Source organism: Chiloscyllium plagiosum, chromosome 25, assembly GCF_004010195.1.
Source record: "Chiloscyllium plagiosum isolate BGI_BamShark_2017 chromosome 25, ASM401019v2, whole genome shotgun sequence".
In the NCBI taxonomy this organism is placed as follows: domain Eukaryota; kingdom Metazoa; phylum Chordata; class Chondrichthyes; order Orectolobiformes; family Hemiscylliidae; genus Chiloscyllium; species Chiloscyllium plagiosum.
Window position 1 is genome coordinate 46,727,284 of NC_057734.1, and position 21,908 is coordinate 46,749,191.

The window sequence follows — 21,908 nt, forward strand, 5'->3', positions numbered from 1 at the left end:
CTATCACCTTCATCCCCACCCCCACTCACCTATTGTACTCTATGCTACTTTCTTCCCACCCCCACCCTCCTCTCATTTATCTCTGTACCCTTCAGGCACTCTGCCTGTATTCCTGATGAAAGGCTTTTGCCCGAAACGTCCATTCTACTGCTCCTCGGATGCTGCCTGAACTGCTGTGCTTTTCCAGCACCACTAATCCAGAAGCAGGGCAGATCATGTCTTACTAGCTTGATAGAATTTTTCGAGGAGGTGACAAAGGTGATTGATGAGAGTAAAACAATGGATGTTGTTTTATGTGGATTTTAGTAAGGTTTTCATCAAGGTCCCTCATGGTAAAATCATCCAGAAGATTAAGATGTATCAGAGCCAAGGGGATTTAACCATGTGGATTCAGACTTGGCTTGTCATAGAAGACAGAGGCTAGTGGTGGAAGAATGTTTTTTAGGCTAGAGGTCTACAACCATGGCATTCTGCAGGGATTCATACTGTGACCCCTGCTGTTTGTGATATAAACGACATAGATGAAAATGCAAACGTGTGGGTTAGTAAGTTTGCAGATCAAACAAAGATTGGTGGAGATGGGGATAATGTAGAAGGTTGTTAAATGATACAGTGGGATATAGATCAGTTGCAGATGTGGGTGGAGAAATTGCAGATGGAGTGTAATCTGGGTAAGTGTGAAGTGCTGCACTTTGGGAGATCAAATGTCAAGGAAAACTATACAGTTACTGGCAGGGCTCAGAACAGCATTGATGTATAGAAGGATCTCGGGTTTCAAGTCCATAGCTCCCTGAAAGTAGCCAAGCAAGTAGATAGGTTGGTAAAGAAGGCATATGGCATGCTCGCCTTTATTGGTCAGGAAGTTAAGTACAAGAGTCAGAACATCATCTTGCAGCTTTATAAGACTTTGGTTAGCCCACACTTAGAGTACTGTGTTCATTTCTGGTCGCCACATTATACGAGGGACATGGAGGCTTTGGAGAGGGTGCAGAAAAGGTTTAGCAGGATGCTGCCTGGATTAGAGAGTATGAGCTATAAAGCGAGTCTAGAAAAACTTGGGTTGTTTTCACTTGAGCAGCGGAGGCTGAGGGGGGACTTGATAGAAGTCTATAAAATTAAAAGATGCATAAATAGGGTTGATGATCAGATTTTTTTCCCAGAGTTGAAATGTCAAATACAAGGGGACATGCATTTAAGGTGGGGGGGGGGGGGGGGGGGTTCAAAGAAGACGTAAGGAACAAGATTTTTACACAGAGAGTGGTAGGAGTCTGGAACGCACTGCCAGGGATAGTGGTGGAGGCAAATACAATAGTAGCATTCAAGAGACTTTTAGATAAGCATATAAATGTGCAAGGAATGAAGGGACATGGGCAAATAGCAGGCAGAAGGGATTAGTTTGATTTGGTGTCATGTTTGGCACAACACTGCGGGCCAATGGGCACATTCTGTGCTGTACAGTTCTATGTGTTATATTGCATTTGCCAAGTATTTGCCTACTCAGTCAGACTGTCCAAGTCACCCTGCAGCCTCTTAACATCCTCCTCACAGAACACACTACCACCCAGCTTAGTGTCATCTGCAAATTTGGAGATATGGCTTTCAATTTCATTGTCCAAATCATTGATGTATATTGTGAACAGTTGGGGTCCCAACATTGAACCCTGCAGCCACCCCAATCATCCTTGCCTGCCACTCTGAAAATGACCTGTTTATTCCAACTCTCTGCTTACTGTCTGCCCACCAGTTCTCTAATATGTCAATACTTTACTTCAGATATCATGAGCTTTAATTTTTCTTTGAGAATCTGTGGACAAGCACCCCAAGATCCCTCTGTTCCTCTGAGCTTGATAGTGCCTTGCTGTTCATTCCAGTACTCCTTTAATTTGTTCTTTCTTCCAAAGCGTTACTTCACATTCATCAGGAGGAAATTCCATATGCCACTGATCTGCCCTTCCTCCTATAACTTAACATGCTCATCCTCACTGTAAACCACCCAACCATTCTCTGTGTTATCCACAAACTTACTTATCCTACACCCCACATTTTAACTGCATAATTTACAAATATCACAAACCTTAAGGGACCCAGCACACGGTATTCCGATCACACAGTCTTCTATCACTCTGTCTCCTATCACCAAGCCAGTTTGCCAACTCCCCCTTGATACCATGAGCTTTTACCTTCTTTAACAGTTTCCCCTGTGGGACCTTGTCAATGACCTTGCTAAAATCCATATAAACTATATCAACTGCTCTACTCTCATCCAAATATTTGGTCAATTCCTCAAATAATTCCACTAGATTTGTTAGGCATGACTTTCCGCTGGCTGACTATCCCTGATCAAACTTTACCTCTCTAAATGGAAATAAATTTTCACCTTCACAATTTTCACCAATAGTTTCCTTATCACTGATGTTAGACTCACTGGTATACAGTGCTCTGGTTGATCTCCAGTACCTTTCTTGTAAAATGGAACCACATTAGGTGTCCTCCAGTTTTCTGGCACCTCCACTGTGGCCAGAGATGATTTGAAAAGTTGGATTAGGGTCCCTGTAATTTCCTCACTTGTCTCTCACAGTAGCCTGGGAAAAAAAAAGTCATCTGAACAGGGGAATTATCCATCTTTAAATCTGCCAAGAACTTCAATACCACCTCGCTTCTTATATCAATTGCATAAGAACTTCACAGTCCATCTTCTCGAGTTCCGTACTTGCATCCTCCTTTTCTCAAAAAAAGACAGATATGGAATACTTATTTAACACTCTACTAATGTCCACTGATTTGCCTCCTAGGTCCCTAATAGGCTCTATTCTTTCACTGGTTATTTTCTTCCCTTTGATATAATTTGAAAATAGATATCCCCCAATCTTATTTTCCAGCAAGATACCCTTTCTTTTTCTCCTAATTGCCTTCTTGCAGTCCCCATGCACTTTCCATACTCCTCTAGGGTCTCTGTTGTTTTGCTCCCTTTGTACACATTGGATAACCCTCTTTTCCTTTTTGTGCAGTCCTGAATATCCCTAGACATTTACGGCTTTCTGGGCTTGTTGCTCCTACATTTCACCTTAAAGAGGACAAGTGGATCTGTAGAATCACAGCCGCAATTTTCGAATAGAGTTACCTCTTCTGTCTGTTTACGTTATTAGTAAAGGTGTGCTATGTTCTACCTTCATTTTCTTTCATTACTTATGGCCTTCTGGAACATAAGGAGTACTTAGGCTCAGAGGGACCATAGTGCAAATCATTGCTTGCTACAACAACATGATGGTATCATCAGGTCCCTGATTGAAGGGCTTTTGCCGGAAACATCAACTTTCCTGCTTCTCGGATGCTGCCTGACCTGCTGTGCTTTTCCAGCACCACATTCGACTCTGAAGGTATCATCAAACAGGGCTGCTTGGGCCAAGGGTCTTTAAATAAAGGAAATGGTAACAGTGTAGCAGGAGATTGTGACACGAGAATCTTGGACAACAAAGTATGCCTGTAAGGGTCATGAACAGTACAGAGTACAAATCTACAATAGGCATGGTGGGGGCCACAAATTACCTTTCCTTAAACAATCTTTTCATGATTTATTAGGTTTCTTTTACATTAGCCACCATTCTGAGCTCATACTCCCTCTGCCCCTCTTATTCCTTTTTTAGATCTCTTATGTACCTTCTGTCTTATAGTTATGTTCATATTAGTGAACTTCTTTCTAGGTGTTGATGAAAATGTTATTCATTCGGCACAGACAGACTTAACTGGTGGCTGATTCAACTTCACTCTGCGATGCAATACATAACTGATTAACTTCAGGGTACACAAATTACTAACTCCAGGAAAAATGGAAAGCATAAATGAATTGTTCAGAATGATTGAGGTCAAATATGCTGCAAATAAAGTACAGAAACCAGGCAAACATGTAGCACAGTAGCAAGTTATTCGTTACTACCTTCAATAGAATTTATTATGTTTAAAAAATTGTATGCTGCGACTTGCGGATGTTTTAAATTCTGTCAAATGTGGCTCAACAAAAGAGATGTTATTTCTTAAAAGTAGGTTAGAATTATAGATTGCTTGAAATATCAGAATGAGTTGTATACTTTCACCATAAGGTCTTTTAGTTTGCTTTGGAGTAGAGATACAGTTGTCTGTAGGTGAACTGCTTCCTGTGCCATCCATTTAAGACTGTTTACTATATTGTTGCAACCATATTGATAATTGCAAAATCAAACTGAGAACATAAAACACTCATATTCCTTATTTTACTCACTTTTCTATATTTAAGGATGGGTTTATTTGTATTAGAGGCAGTGCAATTAAGGTTAATTAGATTAGTGAATAACTTCAGACTTCCCCACAGGTTACCTTTATCTACCCTAACAGTTACCATTGGCAAGAGGAGGAAAATGTAGCCATGCAAATCAAAAGCATCTGGCAAGGCAACTATTCTGACAATCATAACCACAGTGGAACAGAGTATACAAGCATTGATAAAAAACAACAAATAGAGACAAAGGGAGAATAACAGGTAATATGGCAAAATTTATGGGTCTTTACTTGAAAGTGAGTAGTATTCGAAACAAAATAAATGAATTAAAGGCACAAATAGATTATCTTGAGTATGATCTTGCAGCCATTAAGGAGACATGTTGCAAGGAGGTCAAAGCTGGGAACTGAACATTCAGGAGTACTGTATACGACCTTTTGAAAGGACAGGCTAGAAGAGAAAAGTGGTAAAGTAACTTTATTAATGATATAGAATCCATATGGATGAAGGTAGGAAGTAGCATGTAGAATAATTTAAAGGTAATCAGATAGGAAAAGTCTATAGCATCCCCCCTCTTAGAAACTGTTCTGTAGGACAGAGAATGAGTAAACGTCATTTATCTTGAGTGACTTTAATCTTCATGCATAGGTTTCATAGATGTACATTGGGAAAAATCAAATTGGCAGAGGTAGCAAGGATGTTTCCAATATGTTGTGTATTCCAACCACGAGCAGGCTATTTTGGATCTGATAATGTGGAATGAGGCAGGTTTAATGACTGATCTCAGAATAACTACCTGGACTGTGAAGTTCTCTGTTTCTTTCTCAATTTTCAATTAGCTGTTCCAGAATTTACTGACTCATTGTAGGCCCATCCACTATCACTGCTTTCATCTCTTAGAACCCTTGGATATGGAGCATTAAGTCCTGGGAATTTTCTTGATATAGTCCCTTGAGTTTCTCCAATACTTTTTCTCTGCTGATATTAATAACCTAATTTCCTCATTCTTATTATCCCCAAGGTTACACTCTGGGAATACTGAGGAGGAACTGAGTCCAGGGCACAAAGATTTTAAAGTTTGTTTTGGTTAGGTTTGGCAAGATGTGCCCAGAGATCGACCCAGATGTCATAGCTCCTGCTCACCAGTCCCTGAGAGCTCATAGCGATTTCCTGACTGTAAGAGAGCAGTATACATAGCATCATTGATAACTTATAAGCATAGTTCATCATCTGACCACAACTATACAGTGGGCGAGTGGGAGTCTGCAACATCTCATGCAAATGAGGGAGACAGCATTCTCCTAATGGCATATTTTTTGCACTCCACAGGTCAAACTGGCAAGCAACACAATGACAGTGATTGAGCATGCTTGGACTCTAGGGAAACCCGCACCCTGTTCACTTTATTGTTACATTTTGAAGAGCTGGCTCTTGATTTGGCCAGAGTTGCAAGACACTGTCATATTGGAGATTTAGAAATGAGAGTCTGACATGAAGTGACAATATCTCAAAATCCCAAGATCAGAAGATGCATGACAACTTAACCCAACACCCCAACACGCAACAAACTGTCAGTGTATAAACTGTCATCTCCATAATTCATGTCGCTGAAGCATCTGTTGACAGTAGTCAAAATAACTCCACAGAGGCCAGTATCCCATAACCAAGTCACCCTTAATTTACATATGGGGCGGCCCTGACATTGATCCAGCTCCTTCAGAGTGAATATAATGTTTGACACTCCTGTTCTTATCTATCAGCCAGGGCCACTGATTTGACCAGATGAATAACCTCTAATCAGGGAACTCATACTGATGACCACCTGGCTGACCTCATTACAATCATTTCAGTGATGAATTATCATAATTACTTTCTCAGATGTCTCCACTAGGGCCAGCCATTCTAGAAGTGTCAAATGTGGAAGAAACCTCAGAGCCTGTCCATCTATCCATGCAATACTCAAATCTCCACAGGTCCTTGAGTGTGTTACAGATAATGACATGGTGTGAAATGCACATCATTTCAAGGCAGGAATATATGGGATAGGCAGAGTCAGCTGTGACAAACCCCTTGGAGAATGGTGGACAGTCGCAGCCTTGCACATTAGACACTCTACTTGGAGAATCAATGCGAGATTGGCCACACGTTGAAGTTACCTGAGTCATGAGATGAGAATGGAAGAGTCCACTTATCTTATGTGTTCCACTGTGTCTTATTCATAGGATCATAGAATCCTTACCGTGTGGAAACAGGCCATTTGGCCCAACAAGTCCACACCAACCCTTCGAAGAATATCCCACCCAGACCTATCCCTTACCCTAATACTCTACATCTCCCCTGACTAATGCACCTAATCTACACATCCCTGAACATTATGGGCAATTTAGCATAGCCAATTCACCTAACCTGCACATCTTTGGACGGTGGGAGGAAACCGGAATACCACGAGGAAACCCATGCAGACAGGGGAGAATGTGCAAACTGTACATAGACAGTCACCTGAGGCTGGAATTGAACCCAGATCCCTGGTGCTGTGATGCAGCAGTGCTAACCACTGAGCTACGGTGCTGTCCCTCAGCATATGAATTCCACTATTGATGGATGGGTCACTTTCTTGGAGAAACATATGCATCATCACTCTGAGTGACTGCAGGAACAATGTTTTGAACTTTGGAATGCAGCCGAAAATCTGTAATATTGATCAGTCAGTGGCACATGTGGTGCACAAAGCATGGACTGATCCAGCTGTCCACTCTGATAGTTCCCTCCAAAGTTTCCTGAAAGGGCTGATGTGGCAACATTCAGAGATAAGGGAACCAGCTCTCGCGAGACTTTGTCATCATCCATCCACCTTTGTGGTCCCTCTGATGAACAAAGTATCTGTACAGTTACTTCCATTGATAGAGGCTGCTCCTGCAGTGATGCTGGTGCAACACCCTTTGGAAATGTCCCTTAGTAGCTCTATGAGGAGATTGACCACAGTGGTATCTCAGTCTCAGACAGGGACTCAAAACCTGCAGCCTCTACCTTACCTTCAGCCACAGTGTTAGGAGCGGTAGTGGGCCTGGACCACTGAATTTGGGGGCTTCAGTTAGCATTTGCCATATTTTGGATGGAGTACGACATAAAAAAAACAAGGTTTTCAACCGCTTATGCCATTTCTGCAGATGTTTTCCCAAACCTTTTTCAAAGGTGTGGGAGAAATAAATAGAGGTCTGAGTGATGTGGGTGATGGTGAGATCTGTGACAGAATCACACAAAATGTCTAGCAAAGCCTATGTCAATATCAGGAACAACTTGCTGCATTGTTTGTGCATTCGTCAAGCAGTAAGATTAATTTTCTTACCAGGCAGGGAGGATAGCCGATTATGGGTGTCTATAGTTTGTTAAATGCATTATTAATGCTGCAACTTGTATTCTTTTCCATCTTACCAAACAAGTGATATGTCAAGAATTCTTAACATGGAAGTCAGAGTGGGTAACTGGTGATGTCAGCTCTCTACTGGCTGCAACTACCCTCCATGCTGCTCAGCACTAAACTACATTGCAGGGCATGATCAATGGTCACAAGCTACACACACCCCTCATGCACTGACAATGGTGAGTGGCATCAGCCAACCCCACTCAACCATCATGGTATTTCTCCAATTCACTTTTAGACTGCTTAGGAAGCACAGACTTGCATTGTATGCACACTTGCAACTAGAATTGAAAGGCTGCTGTAAGGATGTGTAAAGCAAAGGCACAGACACTACATCATGGATTGAACCAGGCTGCATCTCACTTCTACTCACATCTGTCCGGGGATGGAGGCGAGCGGGATAGGGTTGTCTTGCTGTGCAGCACACCTGGATGTTGCATCTAACACCTACAGCATGTGCCAACTGCTTGCACGGCAAAATGTGCTGCATATTTATTCACCAAAATGGTCATGTCAGAAACTGGGCAGAAGGGTCCCTTCAGTCTAGGTAAGGACCTTGTCTATCAGGAGATCATGGGCACAGTCTGTACACAGTCCAGGCATTAGGCCATGATCAGTCATCCACTAGAGTCACTCATGATCAGGGAATCTGATGACTGTAGTCAGTCCAGGGAATGGGCAATGGTCCATTCTGTATGTCCAGCACATACATGTCAGCCAATTGCACTTTGTCATTCGGGGATCTGTGAAGACATTGGACAGGGATCTGGTCAGTCATGTCCAGCAGATCCTTGTCATGGTGAGTTAGAGTTCCAGGTTAAATAAAGTCTGGGGTCCTGTCACAATGATCAGTAAGGAGAGAGCAAAGATGGAGGGCAGTAGTAGCTGTAGGTTCATTGACAAAATGGGTGGTGGAATCAAGGCCAGGGATGGGGTAAACACAAGGTATATGGAAAGTAGGCTGGACAGCACTGGATTTGGAAGGGGGGGGTTATTGGCAGTGACCACCACCTTGGCCTTCATAGAGGAGCACAGAAGACCAGGGTGGGCATCAATAAGTTGTACTGTTGGTGCTCGGATTAGGGAAGTCAGCTGAAGGTAAAGTTCAATGTGGTAAGTTACCATTCGTGAGGAGGTGGGAAATTGGATGGGAATGGGATCAAGTCCAACTTGTTATAAAGGTGTGTAATAATATCTCTGAACAGGTTTCGAAAATTTAAAGAAAATATCTACTTCAAGGAAAATATCCAGTGGCAACCTCAAGTTGGGATGACTGACCTCCAAAAACCACAAAAACTTTCTTTATGCTAAGAATGACTTCAAGCAGTGGAGAGTTTTGACTCTAGTTTTGCACAGGTTCTTTGATGCCACACTTAGTCAAATGTAGGCTTGATATCAAATTTGACCTGATCTCATTGCTAAACCTGGAAACTCAAGTGGATTCAGCATTCATTAGCCCTGAGGATGAACTACAGAAGTGAGTCATGCTTGCTGTTGCTGCAAAATAAAACATAACTCTAAATTTTCTTGCCTTATGTCCATTTTTCCGCAAAGGATATCACTGCCAGTCCACCTGATCAAACTTACTATGAAATTCAGCTGCTTGCTCAAGGATCGATCCTATTTTACGCACGGCCTTACTCCTTGGCCTTCATCATCATCATGCCCACCCTCACCTGCAGGACGCTGTACATCCTGGAGTCTGGGCAGCCTTTAAAACATAGATGGGCCTTGCTAAGGTCCTGAAGAAGGGCTTATGCCCGAAACGTCGATTCTCCTGCTCCTTTGATGCTGCCTGACCTGCTGCGATTTTCCAGCAACACATTTTTCAACTCTTGCTAAGGTCCCACCCATCTCCATTCTGATCAAACCTAATTCTGTCCTCCCCTCTATACCCCCAAAACCAGAAGGTGAAGCTGGCATTCAACTTGTCTTTGATTAGTTTCTACAGCAAGCCATTCTTCCATTAATACACCCATCTTTCTGGTCCCTAATCCAGGATGTCCTAAATGATGGGTGCCCTGTTGCCTATTATTCTACTAATGTTGCTCAGGGATGCCTTCCTGCACCCAGATTCTCCCTGCCATCCATACTATGGTGTTGGCTGCCTCTAATATAACTTTACATCAAAATGTAAAAGTCTGTACCTCGCATTCTGCAGTATCCTTGCTTACCTCTAAATGTACTCAACACATCACTGTGGCTCATCTAAGTCGCTATGAGATTTTATTACTTCAGAATCAGCTTCTCTCCTTTAAATACTGCTCCAACATTACGTGCTTCTGATGTCACTAAAGGCAACAATACTGCTGATGCAGCTGCTAAGAAAGCAGCTTTGGATATAGGTTTGCTCACTGAGCTGAAAGGTTCATTTCCAGACGTTTCGTTACCTTACTAGGTAACATCTTCAGTGGACCTCATGCAAAGCAATGCTGAAAATTCCTGCTTTCGATTTATATGTTTAGGTTTCTTTGGGTTGGTGATGTCATTTCCTGTGGTGAAGTCACTTCTGGTTCCTTTTCTCAGGGGGTGGTAGATGGAGTCTAACTCGATGTGTTTGTTGATAGTGTTCCGGTTGGAATGCCATGCTTCTAGGAATTCTCGTGGGTGTCTTTGTTTGGCTTGTCCTACATCCAAACCTACATCCAAAGCCTCAACTTGAGCTACAAATCTTCTCAAAACTCACTAAGAAAGCAGCTTTTGAGCAAAAAGACATGGTTACTCAAATGACGAATAGGAAACCAAAGAGAGATCGTATTTCCTCTTTTGTCACCCCAACCATGCCTGACCTAGAGCAGATATGGACTCATTGGGGGATGCCTCTGATGAGGAAAAACAAAGATGGATGAACCATGGTTGTTACGTAAGTAGTTACAATAAGCTTTGGGTTACGCCAGTAGGACAGACATGTCAGCCCGACTCACTTCTGCCTATTCTAGTTGATTATGTTCATACACACATGCATGTAGGTAAGAGGGAATGGTGGTCAGAATTCTCCAAGCTTGGTGGAATCCCCACCTGTCAGAAAAAGCAAAACAAGCAGCTCCAAATTGCTTAATTTGTCAAAAGTACAATCCTAATGAAACTCCCTTGCTGAGTGCACCTTTTGATACTATCCAGTTAGATTTTATAGAGTTACCTAGATGTCATTGTTATAAATATTGCTTAGTGATAATCGATGTATTTAGTAAATGGATTCAAGTTTATCCCTGTACTGACTACACAGCAACAACTACTTGTAAAATTCTGTTAACGGAAGTCATACCCAGATTTGGAGTACAAATAACCGTCTCTTCTGATAACGGCTCTCGCTTCTGTGTGGAGCTAAACAAGGAGCTAAGTAAGAGTTTGAATATGATTCAAAAATTCCGTTGTGCCAAGCATCCCCAAGAAATTGTTGAAAGTGCCAATGGTACCTTAAAAGGTCAGCTAAGCAAGTTGGTCGAAGGAACAGGCCTTAATTGGCTGCAAGTGCTCCCAATTTCCCTTTTTAATATGAGAACCATGACACAGAAAAAGACGGGACTCTCAGCAGCAGAACTGATATATGTAAAGCTCCTGAGGACTCCCTGGTCTGCACCATTAACTGTCCAACACCCTGTTGATGTGCATGTCATGGCAGAAGAAATGCACAGGTACCTGATTAAGCTAACCAAAGCATTGCAGTCCTATCATCAACAGGTCAAAGAAGCATATCAAATATCAGGGAAGGAAGAAGAAAGAGCTCCAATGTTTAAAAACATTAACCCTGGTGACTACGTACTATTGAAAGACTTCAATCATGAAAAATTGGGCTCCTGCTGGAAAGATCCTTATCAAGTTCTTTTGACAACTGAAACTGCAGCAAACGTAGAAGGACATTCAACATGGGTCTACAAAGGACATTGCAAACTTGCATCCCCCTCACAGTCTTAGTGTTAGTACAGATACAGGTATCCAATGGAAACCTAACCCAAGTACATGCACCTAAATGTAACCAACCCATCTGTGACATCTCAGACCGGCTAAAACTCCAATGTGACTGTATAACTGAAACCTGTACTAATACCATTGGAAGTCATGAATGCAGTTGCCCAGCTGAAACTCATTTAAACTATTCACATTGTGTACCCAAACATCACTCTTCAAATTAGATAGATTAGATTAGATTAGATTAGATTAGATTAGATTACTTACAGTGTGGAAACAGGCCCTTCGGCCCAACAAGTCCACACCGACCCGCCGAAGCGTAACCCACCCATACCCCTACATTTACCCCTTTACCTAACACTACGGGCAATTTAGCATGGCCAATTCACCTGACTTGCACATCTTTGGCTGTGGGAGGAAACCGGAGCCCCCGGAGGAAACCCACGCAGACACGGGGAGAACGTGCAAACTCCACACAGTCAGTCGCCTGAGTCGGGAAATGAACCCGGGTCTCTGGCGCTGCGAGGCAGCAGTGCTAACCACTGTGCCACCGTGCCGCCCACTTAAATCCAGCGGCTTAGACCGCTCGGCCATGCTACCACTGAAACTGCAGCAAATGATTGTCATCCTCGCAATACTTCTATGCCAGTCATCATGAGGTGGCACAATTCCACAGCCTCATCTGCTCTATCAACCAAAAACTGTTACTTTGAAATGTTTGTCTGTTCCCCTCTCAAAATGAACTGTACAGATTGCAGTATTGAGCACATAAACCAAAATCACCAAATTCTAAGGCACTTATTGCCATGAGACTGACCACCTATACTTTCTTGACAGAATGCTCTCCTATCCGATCTACCGCCACTGACAGAAATACCATTACACGGTTCCTGTATTCAGTAGCTACTGTAATTAACAAGACAAGCTGGAAAGATGAAGAAAGACCAAAAATACTATGCACTCCCAATCTTCTTTCTGTTACTAATGGTTTCTTCATTCGAGCTAAACCCCCTGATCTAGGTTTAATCTGATCACTCTTCCATCATTCTGATGTACAGTGTATAAATAGGACTCACCCACTTATGCAATCCCTCATTTGTGATGGAAAAACCCATTCGGTAGAAGATGCGTGTCGCTGTGTGAAGTGCACTAACAAACCTGAAGGATTCAACATTAACATTGTTCCGCTGTTAGAATGGTGCATTAAAAGACTTTCCAGTACCCACGAAATGAGGCAAGTGAAACAAAAACTATGTAAAATTATTATCAAAGACACTAGTCGTACTCCTGCTCTCCATCCGTTTATACACTTGGACAACCGAATGTTTGATAGCACCCACTGTTTACAAGATTCAGCTCTCGCTCTGAGTGGACTCGTCATTCACTCACTGAGGTGCACCCTTGGAACTCCTTTTAGCTTTCATTAGCTATGTGGAAACAAAACCTTCCCATATTTACCCAATGACTGGTATGGACGTTGTGCCCTAGCATACACCCAATCACTTTTTACCCTCCACCATGAAGTACTTCAAGTAGATGATGAATGGAACGCCCACCAACATGTGAATCAGTATGGAACAAAAAGTCGAGGAAAAACAAAACAGGACTTACATAACTTTTTCCATCAACAAACCTGGTGGTCTGATGAGAGGTCTTATTCTTGGCTGGGGTGTTGAGATGGCCCTCGATCAGATGAGTGACCTTGCGTATGACATTGAAAAACCCGCCAAGTCAACTGCCCACACTTTGAAGCTGGTGAACAGGAAACGCAGATGATGACGCTTCAGAATCGGCTAGTGCTAGATTTCCTCCTTGTTCAGTCATTGGCCTGCAATGTTGCACCTTTAGATTAGATTGCTTACTTACAGTGTGGAAACAGGTTCTTCGGCCCAACAGGTCCACACCGACCCGCCGAAGCACAACCCACCCAGACCCATTCCCCTACATTTACCCCTTCACCTAACACTACGGGCAGTTTAGCATGGATAATTCACCTAACCTGCACATTTTTGGACTTGTGGGAGGAAATCGGAGCACCTAGAGGAAACCCACGCAGACACGGGGAGAATGTGAAAACTCCACACAGTCAGTCGCCTGAGGCTGGAATTGAACCCGGGTCTCTGGCGCTGTGAGGCAGCAGTGCTAACCACTGTGCCACCGTGCCGCCCACCTACATCGATGATTTCTCAAAATGCAGGGAAAATACCTGCCCCACCATTGTCCAATTTATGTGGATGGAGTGTTACTTGCTGGTTATGGTCGCTGTGTAGATGGATCGTGTAGAACATACTGATAGCTCTTGGTCTCATCCAATGAGTTTATATTGTCATCGGTTATGCATGAAATGGACCGTACATTGCTTTTTGCCTAAGCCAAAGAGGAATCTGGTTAATTGACCCTTGTATACCCCTGTACCTCCATCCCCGAACTTCCAAGCTGAAATCCAGCATCTTTCAGACTTTGCTCCTTCAGGTGATGACTTGCCAAAGGAGGCACTTCACTTATTAAGAATACAAATCAATTAAATGGACTAATTAATAAACTTGTATAAACTACAAGTATAATGACAAAACGAGGAGTTGAGAAAGTCCAATGCTTTAAAACTTGTCCTTAAACATTTAGACTAAAATGTAATTTTGAATAATAGAACACATTTGCTGCACACTAGGAAATAGACAGGCAAGGAGGGTAAGACAATTAAGGACATTTGCCTTAACATCAGTGAACCTGTATAGGACACCGAGTGATAACATTCACAGCTGTTGCTTTGTGAAATTAATAACAATGTTTGAATCCTTCACTATTATCAGTCTAATTCAGAACATGCAGTGCTTTTGTTAACTTTTTGTGTTTGTGATAGTACAGCCTTTGTAAACCTGTGTATAAATGTAGTCTGTTTGTGATAGTACAACACAGTAGCCTGCCAGGGCTCTTGAAGGAAAGAGTGATGTCCTACTCGCCTGAGTTATTACAATTCAGTTAGCCTGGCTTATAGGTATCGTGATATGTTGTAACAGTGGTGCTATTAGTAAATGAAGGGGATGATTAAAATTAAACTAAACTGTCTGTAAGAGTTTTTTTTAATTCCAGACTACCAAAGGCATGATCTCCGGGACGAACCAAAAGAGGCTTACAGGTTGAGTTCATAAGGAGTTCCCTGGGCCGTCTCAAATCTGTACTTAGTCACACCTAACACAAATTACAATTCTTCTTGTGCTCATCAACAGTTATTTGCTCAGAGGAATGTCACTTACTTCTGATAATTTAATCTAAATTTCGGTTGTGATAAATATTTACTTCTTTAGTTGGGTCATTTGTTACGATGCCCACAAAACTTCCTGGTGATTTTACACACTTTATTATCACACTTGTTGAACATTATTCAAAGGCCAAATCAGTTTCTAGTTTATTTACAATTAAAAATAATTCAGTGCAACAAAATCTCAAAGGCAGGACAGTATATAGCAATCCAATTCGATTGACTGTTTGAAGAACGTCAATAATTCTTCATGTTACTTTTCGCAAGCTCTTAAAATGAAAATCTCGGATGAGAACTGCTTACAGATCCCTGAGTTATAAGAACCAGATAACTGAATAATTAATAGTGTTTACACTTCTGAAGATAACAAGATAATCAATGATAACTGCTGTATTTCTTATTTAAATAGTCTGACAAACAATTCGCAATTACTATTTTGTAATCACTGCATTCAATAATATTTTAATTACGCATTTCCAAAAAAAGTTTTTTTTTGAAAAACTCATCCAATTTGAAGATATCCCTTGCATAAAATTGTGCTCTTAGTGAAGAGAATGACTTCCTTTTAAAACTTTGATTATTTAACTATATTAACTAGGAAAATCGGTTAACTCTCAAAAATGAGTGTGGAGATCACTGCATGTATTTACCTGCACTCATTCAATGTGTTGCAGGATGCAATAGAAAACAGTGGTAATTGAGGCTTAACATGTTTATTCTGTGCAGTAGTATCTCAGTTTTACTTAATGCTCCTGAAAAACAGTCAGTACTTGTGGAAAGGGAGATGAATTTTGGCTGCAAGCCATGGTGGATATCATTTGAAAACTGAATTGGACCTGCATTGCTTTGAACACTATCTGAACAGAGAAAACTAATGTTTTCAAACATAATACTGAAGGTCTTGTGAAAGAAGTAGAGAAATGTCCGTACCACAGACAGGGAAAGTATTGGCGCAGGATAGCCACCAAACAGATTGCTAGCAGTATTTGCTAAGATTGGATACAACATAATTTCTGTCAGAAGGGCATTGCACTGTAAGATTCCATTTTTGATTTGGAGATAGCCGGTGTTGGACTGGTGTGTACAAAGTTAAAAAATCACACAACACCAGGTTATAATCGAACATGTTTAATTGGAAGCACTAGCTTTCGGAGTGCTGCTCCTTCATCCGGTGGTTGACCTGATGAAAGAGCAGTGCTCCGAAACCTAGTGCTTCCAATTAAACCTGTCCAACTATAACCTGGTGTTGTGTGATTTTTAACTTTGATGCCATTTTTGGTTAATAGAGTTGGGTAGCATCTAAATATGTGTGCCACAGACTGGATTGACTTGTCCTAAAATTTCATTTTTGACATGCATTTCTTTGAATACCATTTTGAATATTTCAGTAATGCTATATATGGTCAAATCATCTGCCTTGTCCTTCTAGGTGGCAGAGGTCACTGGTTTGAAGGTGCTGTTGGAGGCTTGCTGAATCCTGTATTGCACTGGAAATGCTAGACATTGTTGTCATTACCAGTGATGCAGGGAATGAATGTTCAAAAAGGTGGATGGTGTGTTAATCAAGGTTGTTGTTCTGTCTTGGATGGTGCTAAGCTTCTCGAGTGGGATTGGAACTATATTCATCTGTGCATTCCATCCCTTGTGCCTTGTGGATGGTGGATGGGCTTTGAGGAGTCACAAGGTGAGTTGTTCATCACAGAATTTCCAGCCTTTAGACCTGCTCTTGTAGCCAGTGTGTATATGACTAGTTCAGTTGAGTTTCTGGTCAGTAGTGATGCTCAGGAGGTTTTATGTTAGGGGATTCAAAAATGGCAATGTTTTTAAACATCAATGGAAAATGGTTTCATTCTCTCTTGTTGGAGACTGTTACGGAAGATTACATGTTTTAAAAAAAAGGTCTTTGAAAGAGTATTGCTAAAATGTAATTTTTGCTTTTCTATTTTGATGAAAGAAGATTGATCACTTTTGGAAAACACAATTACTAGTTAGTTGGCTGCGTTTTATAGACCAAAGGCTTTTCCTTCGTAGCCCAGTGCTATGGATTTTGATTTTGTCAGTCAACGTTACATGGAGCAGTGCTGACCCCAAACTGACTGCAATGGATAAAATGCAGTCAGGTTCAGTACTGTGGAAACATGTGACCGAACGTTTCTGCTAGGGGTTGAGGGGACAAGTTACCATTGAGACAGATTATCTCTTTGTACATAAACTGTCTGTGGCTCATCTCAGAGATTAAAGGAAACATCATTTACACTTTTTACAGAATGGGGTAACTTACAATTCTAGTGTCAAGGTTTTTTCCTCTGACAGACATTTTGTGACAATTCATGACACAGTAGCTAGTGTTCCACTCTCATCAAGAGGTACAAAGGGCACTGATTGGTTGATTTTGAGAAGTTTCTGGAATATTACCACTAATTCTGGTCATGTGATTATAGCAGCCAACTTTATTGGGCTGTTCAATGTGCTTTTTTTCAAATATTCACTAAATATAGATATAGCTATGTACTAAAGTTGGTTTCTAATCAGATGACAGATGATCAATACCTGACACAAGTCTGGTGGGAATGATACTTGCTATTTACCATGCCTGAATATTGTCAAGATCTTGCTGTGCACTTAGCTACAGAATTCTTCAGCATTTGAAGTGTTACAAATCATACTGCAAACAGTGCAATTATCAGAGAATATCCACACTTCTGACCTTATGATATAGGAAAGGTCTTTGAGATCCATTAGCTTTTCATCCTCTATATTTCTCCAACACCACTTCTCTGCTGGTCACTCTGCTGTGTTATTTATCTCATGTTTCTTATTCTTGTTTTCCCCTTGGTTACCCTCAATTGCTGGTACATAATTTGTAGTTATTCTGTGAAGACAGACACAAAGGACACGAGGGAGCTGGGAAGCAGGCAGATGGCTTTGTAAAATAGAGTCCTGAAGAAGGGTTACACCCAAAATGTCAACTTTTCTACCTCCTGATGCTAACTGGCTTGCTGTGTTCTTCCATCCTCCTGCCTGTCTACCATTTTACATATAGCAGAGAAAGTGTCATGAGGATCATCTCTGCTCAATTTGCAGCCTGGCAGGGTAAGATCCTGCAGACTGTTAGTTGGTGAAAAGTGGGAAGTGCTTTATGCCCTCCAATGCCAATTGGAATCTCATGTCCTTTTTTGAAAACTTATGGCCGTTGAGCCAATTTAAAAGCTGTGGTGTCCAGGAAATCTAAGCTGATCGTCTCTATTGTAGCTTTAAGTTTAATCATGAGCCGGTATTTACTGATGAATTCTTCTGAGTCTGTGAGTTTAAATATCCAAAATATCAACACAAATACAGAAGGAAATATTAATGTCTGCCCCCACTCATGTTGTGAGATTGAAAATGTCATCACTGAAATTGAAAAAGTAGCCCTCAGACCTTTGAATATCGGAGTTGGGACGTTATGTTGAGGATATACAGGATGTTGGTGAGGCCTCTTCTGGAATACTGTGTCCAGTTCTGGTTACTCTGTTATAGGAAGGACATTATTAAGCTGGTGAGAGTTCAGAAGAGATTTACCAGGATGTTGCTGGGAATGGAGGGTTTGAGTTATAAAGGAAGGATGGATGGACTAGGACTTTTTTTTAACTGGAGCATAGAAGGTTGAGAGGTGACCTTATTTTAAAAATAATAAGGGGTACATATAAGATGAATAGTAGGTGTCTTTTCCCTAGGGTGGGGAATTTCAAGACTAAGGGACATATTTTTAACGAGAGAAGAGAAAGATTAAAAAAAGATATGAGAGGCAATTGTTTTACACAGAGAGTGGTTTGTGTGTGGAAGAACAACATTTAAAAGACATTTAGATAAGTACAAGTAAGAAATGTTTGGAGGAATATGGGCCAAACGCAGGCAGGTCGGACCAGTTTAGTTTGGGATTATGTTCGGCATGGACTGGTTCGACTGAAGGGTCTGTTTCTGTGCTTTATGACTCTATGACTATAATCTTCAAGAAGAATTCTCAAAACAAAATATTTTGACCATTTTCTGTAAGGACTCAAAAATTAATGCTTACTATCATTTTCACTCTATGTCAATATCCATTATACTGTCATTATTATACTGTCATGGTGGAAAGTTAAGCATTTATGAGAAGTAATGGATGTCACATATGTTTTAAAAATAAGTAAATGCTCAACGACATTTGTGACAAGTTCAAAGAGGATTTTAATTGCAAGAAGTGTCATATTCCTAATAATATATGTGTAATACTCAGATTAGATTAGACAGGCTATCACTAGGGACCATCACATTATTGAGCTGTGCCTGTTTCTAACAATATAGATGACACCTGGAAGATTTGTTCCCAGAGTCACCAATTTTCTATGTGGAGAATCTGCAGAAAGAGCTGACGTGCACTCAGATAACTGTTGCATGACATTTTCAAAGAATGTCAGGTAGCTATATAATGGTACCATTAAAAGAAATATTTTCTATGCATAAACAGACATGTTAAATATCTGTAGTTAGTCCATTAGTACCAAAAGTACAGGAAGATATTAAATGAAATATTCTGAAACATTTTACTTGAAGTTCTGATCTTATCTGCCAAAATTTATCAGTATTCCTGGGTCATCCTCAAATACAAGGTGTCTTCCTAAACTGCATTGCCTTTAAAGTTGCCAAACCTGTCTAGGTGAAGGTCTGTCAGGTGATGGATAGACTCGATGTTCTGGACTGGAATCATTGGTAATGCAACTGATGGCTTTGACACCTTGTGATAATATTCAGATCCATGTAAATGGATCAAAGGTCCATCGTTTTCAATGATGTCAAGGTTTCAGGTGTTCATCTATATCATTTTTACATGTAGGTATTGGTACTTAAAATGGAAAATGGAATATTCCAACATGGAATGTTGGACCTGTTCTAAGCAATTAGTTTGTCTTGTGTGGACTGCATAGCATTGCACCAATTCAGCGACTGCACCAAGTGTCAGAATTGTAAAGGAATGATATTTGTAATAGCGTAAGTGTCAATTTTGGCACTGGTAATATATTGTCCATTCCTTTTGTGGTATATCAGTTGGGTGGAGGTATTGGCTTCAACTTTTCTGGTAGCCTCCAATGTACTATTTGATTGTGGTCAGCAGGCTGTAAGGTTGTGGTTACCTGTTTGACTTTGTTGGCATGCTCATGTGCACGTGTCGTACTTTTTATACTTTGGCATTGTACCTTGTTTGGTTGGTCCTTCACATGCTGTTGTGGAACATTGTACTGTACTTGGGGTTTATCTGTACAATTGGATTTCTACACACCGATGTACTCTTATGGATGAAAGCTTGCAAATGCCACAAAATGCTGTAGTGTTTTGATGCATGGGATAAGCCACATCTCATGCAAGATTTGGATGTTCTCCTGACCCCGTTGATGATTGTGATAGATGTTCTAGAGACAAACACTTGCAGTTGATGCTGGCCTGCAAGTATGTATCCTTCTCCTACAAGTGTCAATTGTCTACTCTTTGGGTTTGTCCAAAATGATTTTCTGAAGAATTCGATGGGTATAAAGGTAATAACCAGTTTCACAAGTCTTTCAGCTAAGTTAGCTTTTGTGAAATTATATGCTGTAGCTTTGTGACAACAATTGCCTATGAATTGGTCAATCATTTCAATTGACTGTGGGCAATACATTATCTCAAACTTGTATATCCTGAAACAGACTTGAATTTTAAATTAATCTTATAAAAAAATCTGAAAATGCTTTTCAGAATATCTAGTCAGTGTCAAACATACCAGAAGATTTTTATTCTTCTTAACTCTTCAGTGCCCAAAGAGAGGATGTTTGACAGCTTGATTTTGTCAGTTACCTGCTGATCCAAAAAGATTTAAAAAACTTAAATTCTGATAGAATGAAAATGGATTACCAGTCCATAATTATGTGTTTTCTTTCTACATTCTGCTCTTTAAAATGCCAGTGTAAGAATCTGCAATGCAGGATGGGGCTTTTCTGTGTTTTTGTTACCTTCTGTAATTTTTTTTTAATGCAGCTTTAAATATTGCTGTTTTCAAGTCTTTTCAGCACTTTTTAATTGGATCAGCAGCCTTTCAGATTTGTTTATTTTTAAAGATAGAGAGATCAAGAGTATTCACTGTGCTTCCGAGTGCAGCGATAATAATTGGAGACTGGTGAGGAGTTAAAGCTACAAGCAGAAAAGTCTCTGATGGTGACTTGAGACCTGTGCAGATGAACAGCTGTCAGAACTCTACAGGTCGACTATCTAGGCAGCACTCATAATTTAAGAGTGAAAGATTCCATCTGGATTAACCATGGGAAGTTAGCACTCAACCTCCACCAGCTGAAATCTGTTGTTTGGAGGTCAGGAACATAGTAATGTTATCATGCTGGAGTTGGAGCTAAGGTAAATAATTTAAAAGTTTAATAAGTTTTTAACATTTGATTAAGATTTAATGAGGAATAAAACAACCCTGTTTTACAACCTTTGTGCGATCAGAGTGTTTGAATTATGCACAAATTGATTTTAGGTAAGTATAATCATCTGTCCAGGGATGCTCCACATCCCTGGAGCAAGTGGGTCCTGAACAGGAGTTTCCTAACTCAGAGATAGGGACACTACCATTGCACCATTAAAAAACTCTCAGTATTGGATTTTGTACTATGTTGTTCCATCTAGTTTCCTTGATGTTAATCTTTTTCAAGGTTAGCCCTCCCTACCCCCACAATTTGTAACCTCTTTCACTCCCATAAATGTCCTCCCTTTCTGACCATGACAATTGCCCATCATTCGGCACTAAAAGAATGGATGCCCTCAACCCTCCTTATTTTTGGATTAGTGGTGCTGGAAGAGCACAGCAGTTCAGGCAGCATCCAAGGAGCTTCGAAATCGACGTTTCGGGCAAAAGCCCTTCATCAGGAATAAAGGCAGTGAGCCTGGAGCCTGGAGAGATAAGCTAGAGGAGTGTGGGGGTGGGGAGAAAGTAGCATAGAGTACAATGAGTGAGTGGGGGAGGGGATGAAGGTGATAGGTCAGGGAGGAGAGGGTGGAGTGGATAGGTGGAAAAGGAG

General features: G+C 41.0%; 1 protein-coding gene across 3 annotated transcripts in view; it reads right to left on the minus strand.

Annotated features, from left to right (window-relative positions):
* Positions 1-21,908, minus strand: part of rab36 (RAB36, member RAS oncogene family) — an 81,271-nt gene that overhangs the window by 56,427 nt on the left and 2,936 nt on the right. The window contains exon 1 of one of the 3 annotated variants that reach the window (XM_043716099.1): positions 13,216-13,403. The exons of 1 other annotated variant lie outside the window; for it this stretch is intronic. Coding sequence is in view for 1 of the 2 variants with exons in the window: in XM_043716096.1 (XP_043572031.1) it covers positions 13,194-13,207 (14 nt within the window). In the remaining variant the exon portion in view is untranslated. Of the gene's footprint in view, positions 1-13,193; positions 13,404-21,908 lie in introns of those variants that run through there. One more of the 3 variants, XM_043716096.1, reaches the window with a different exon arrangement.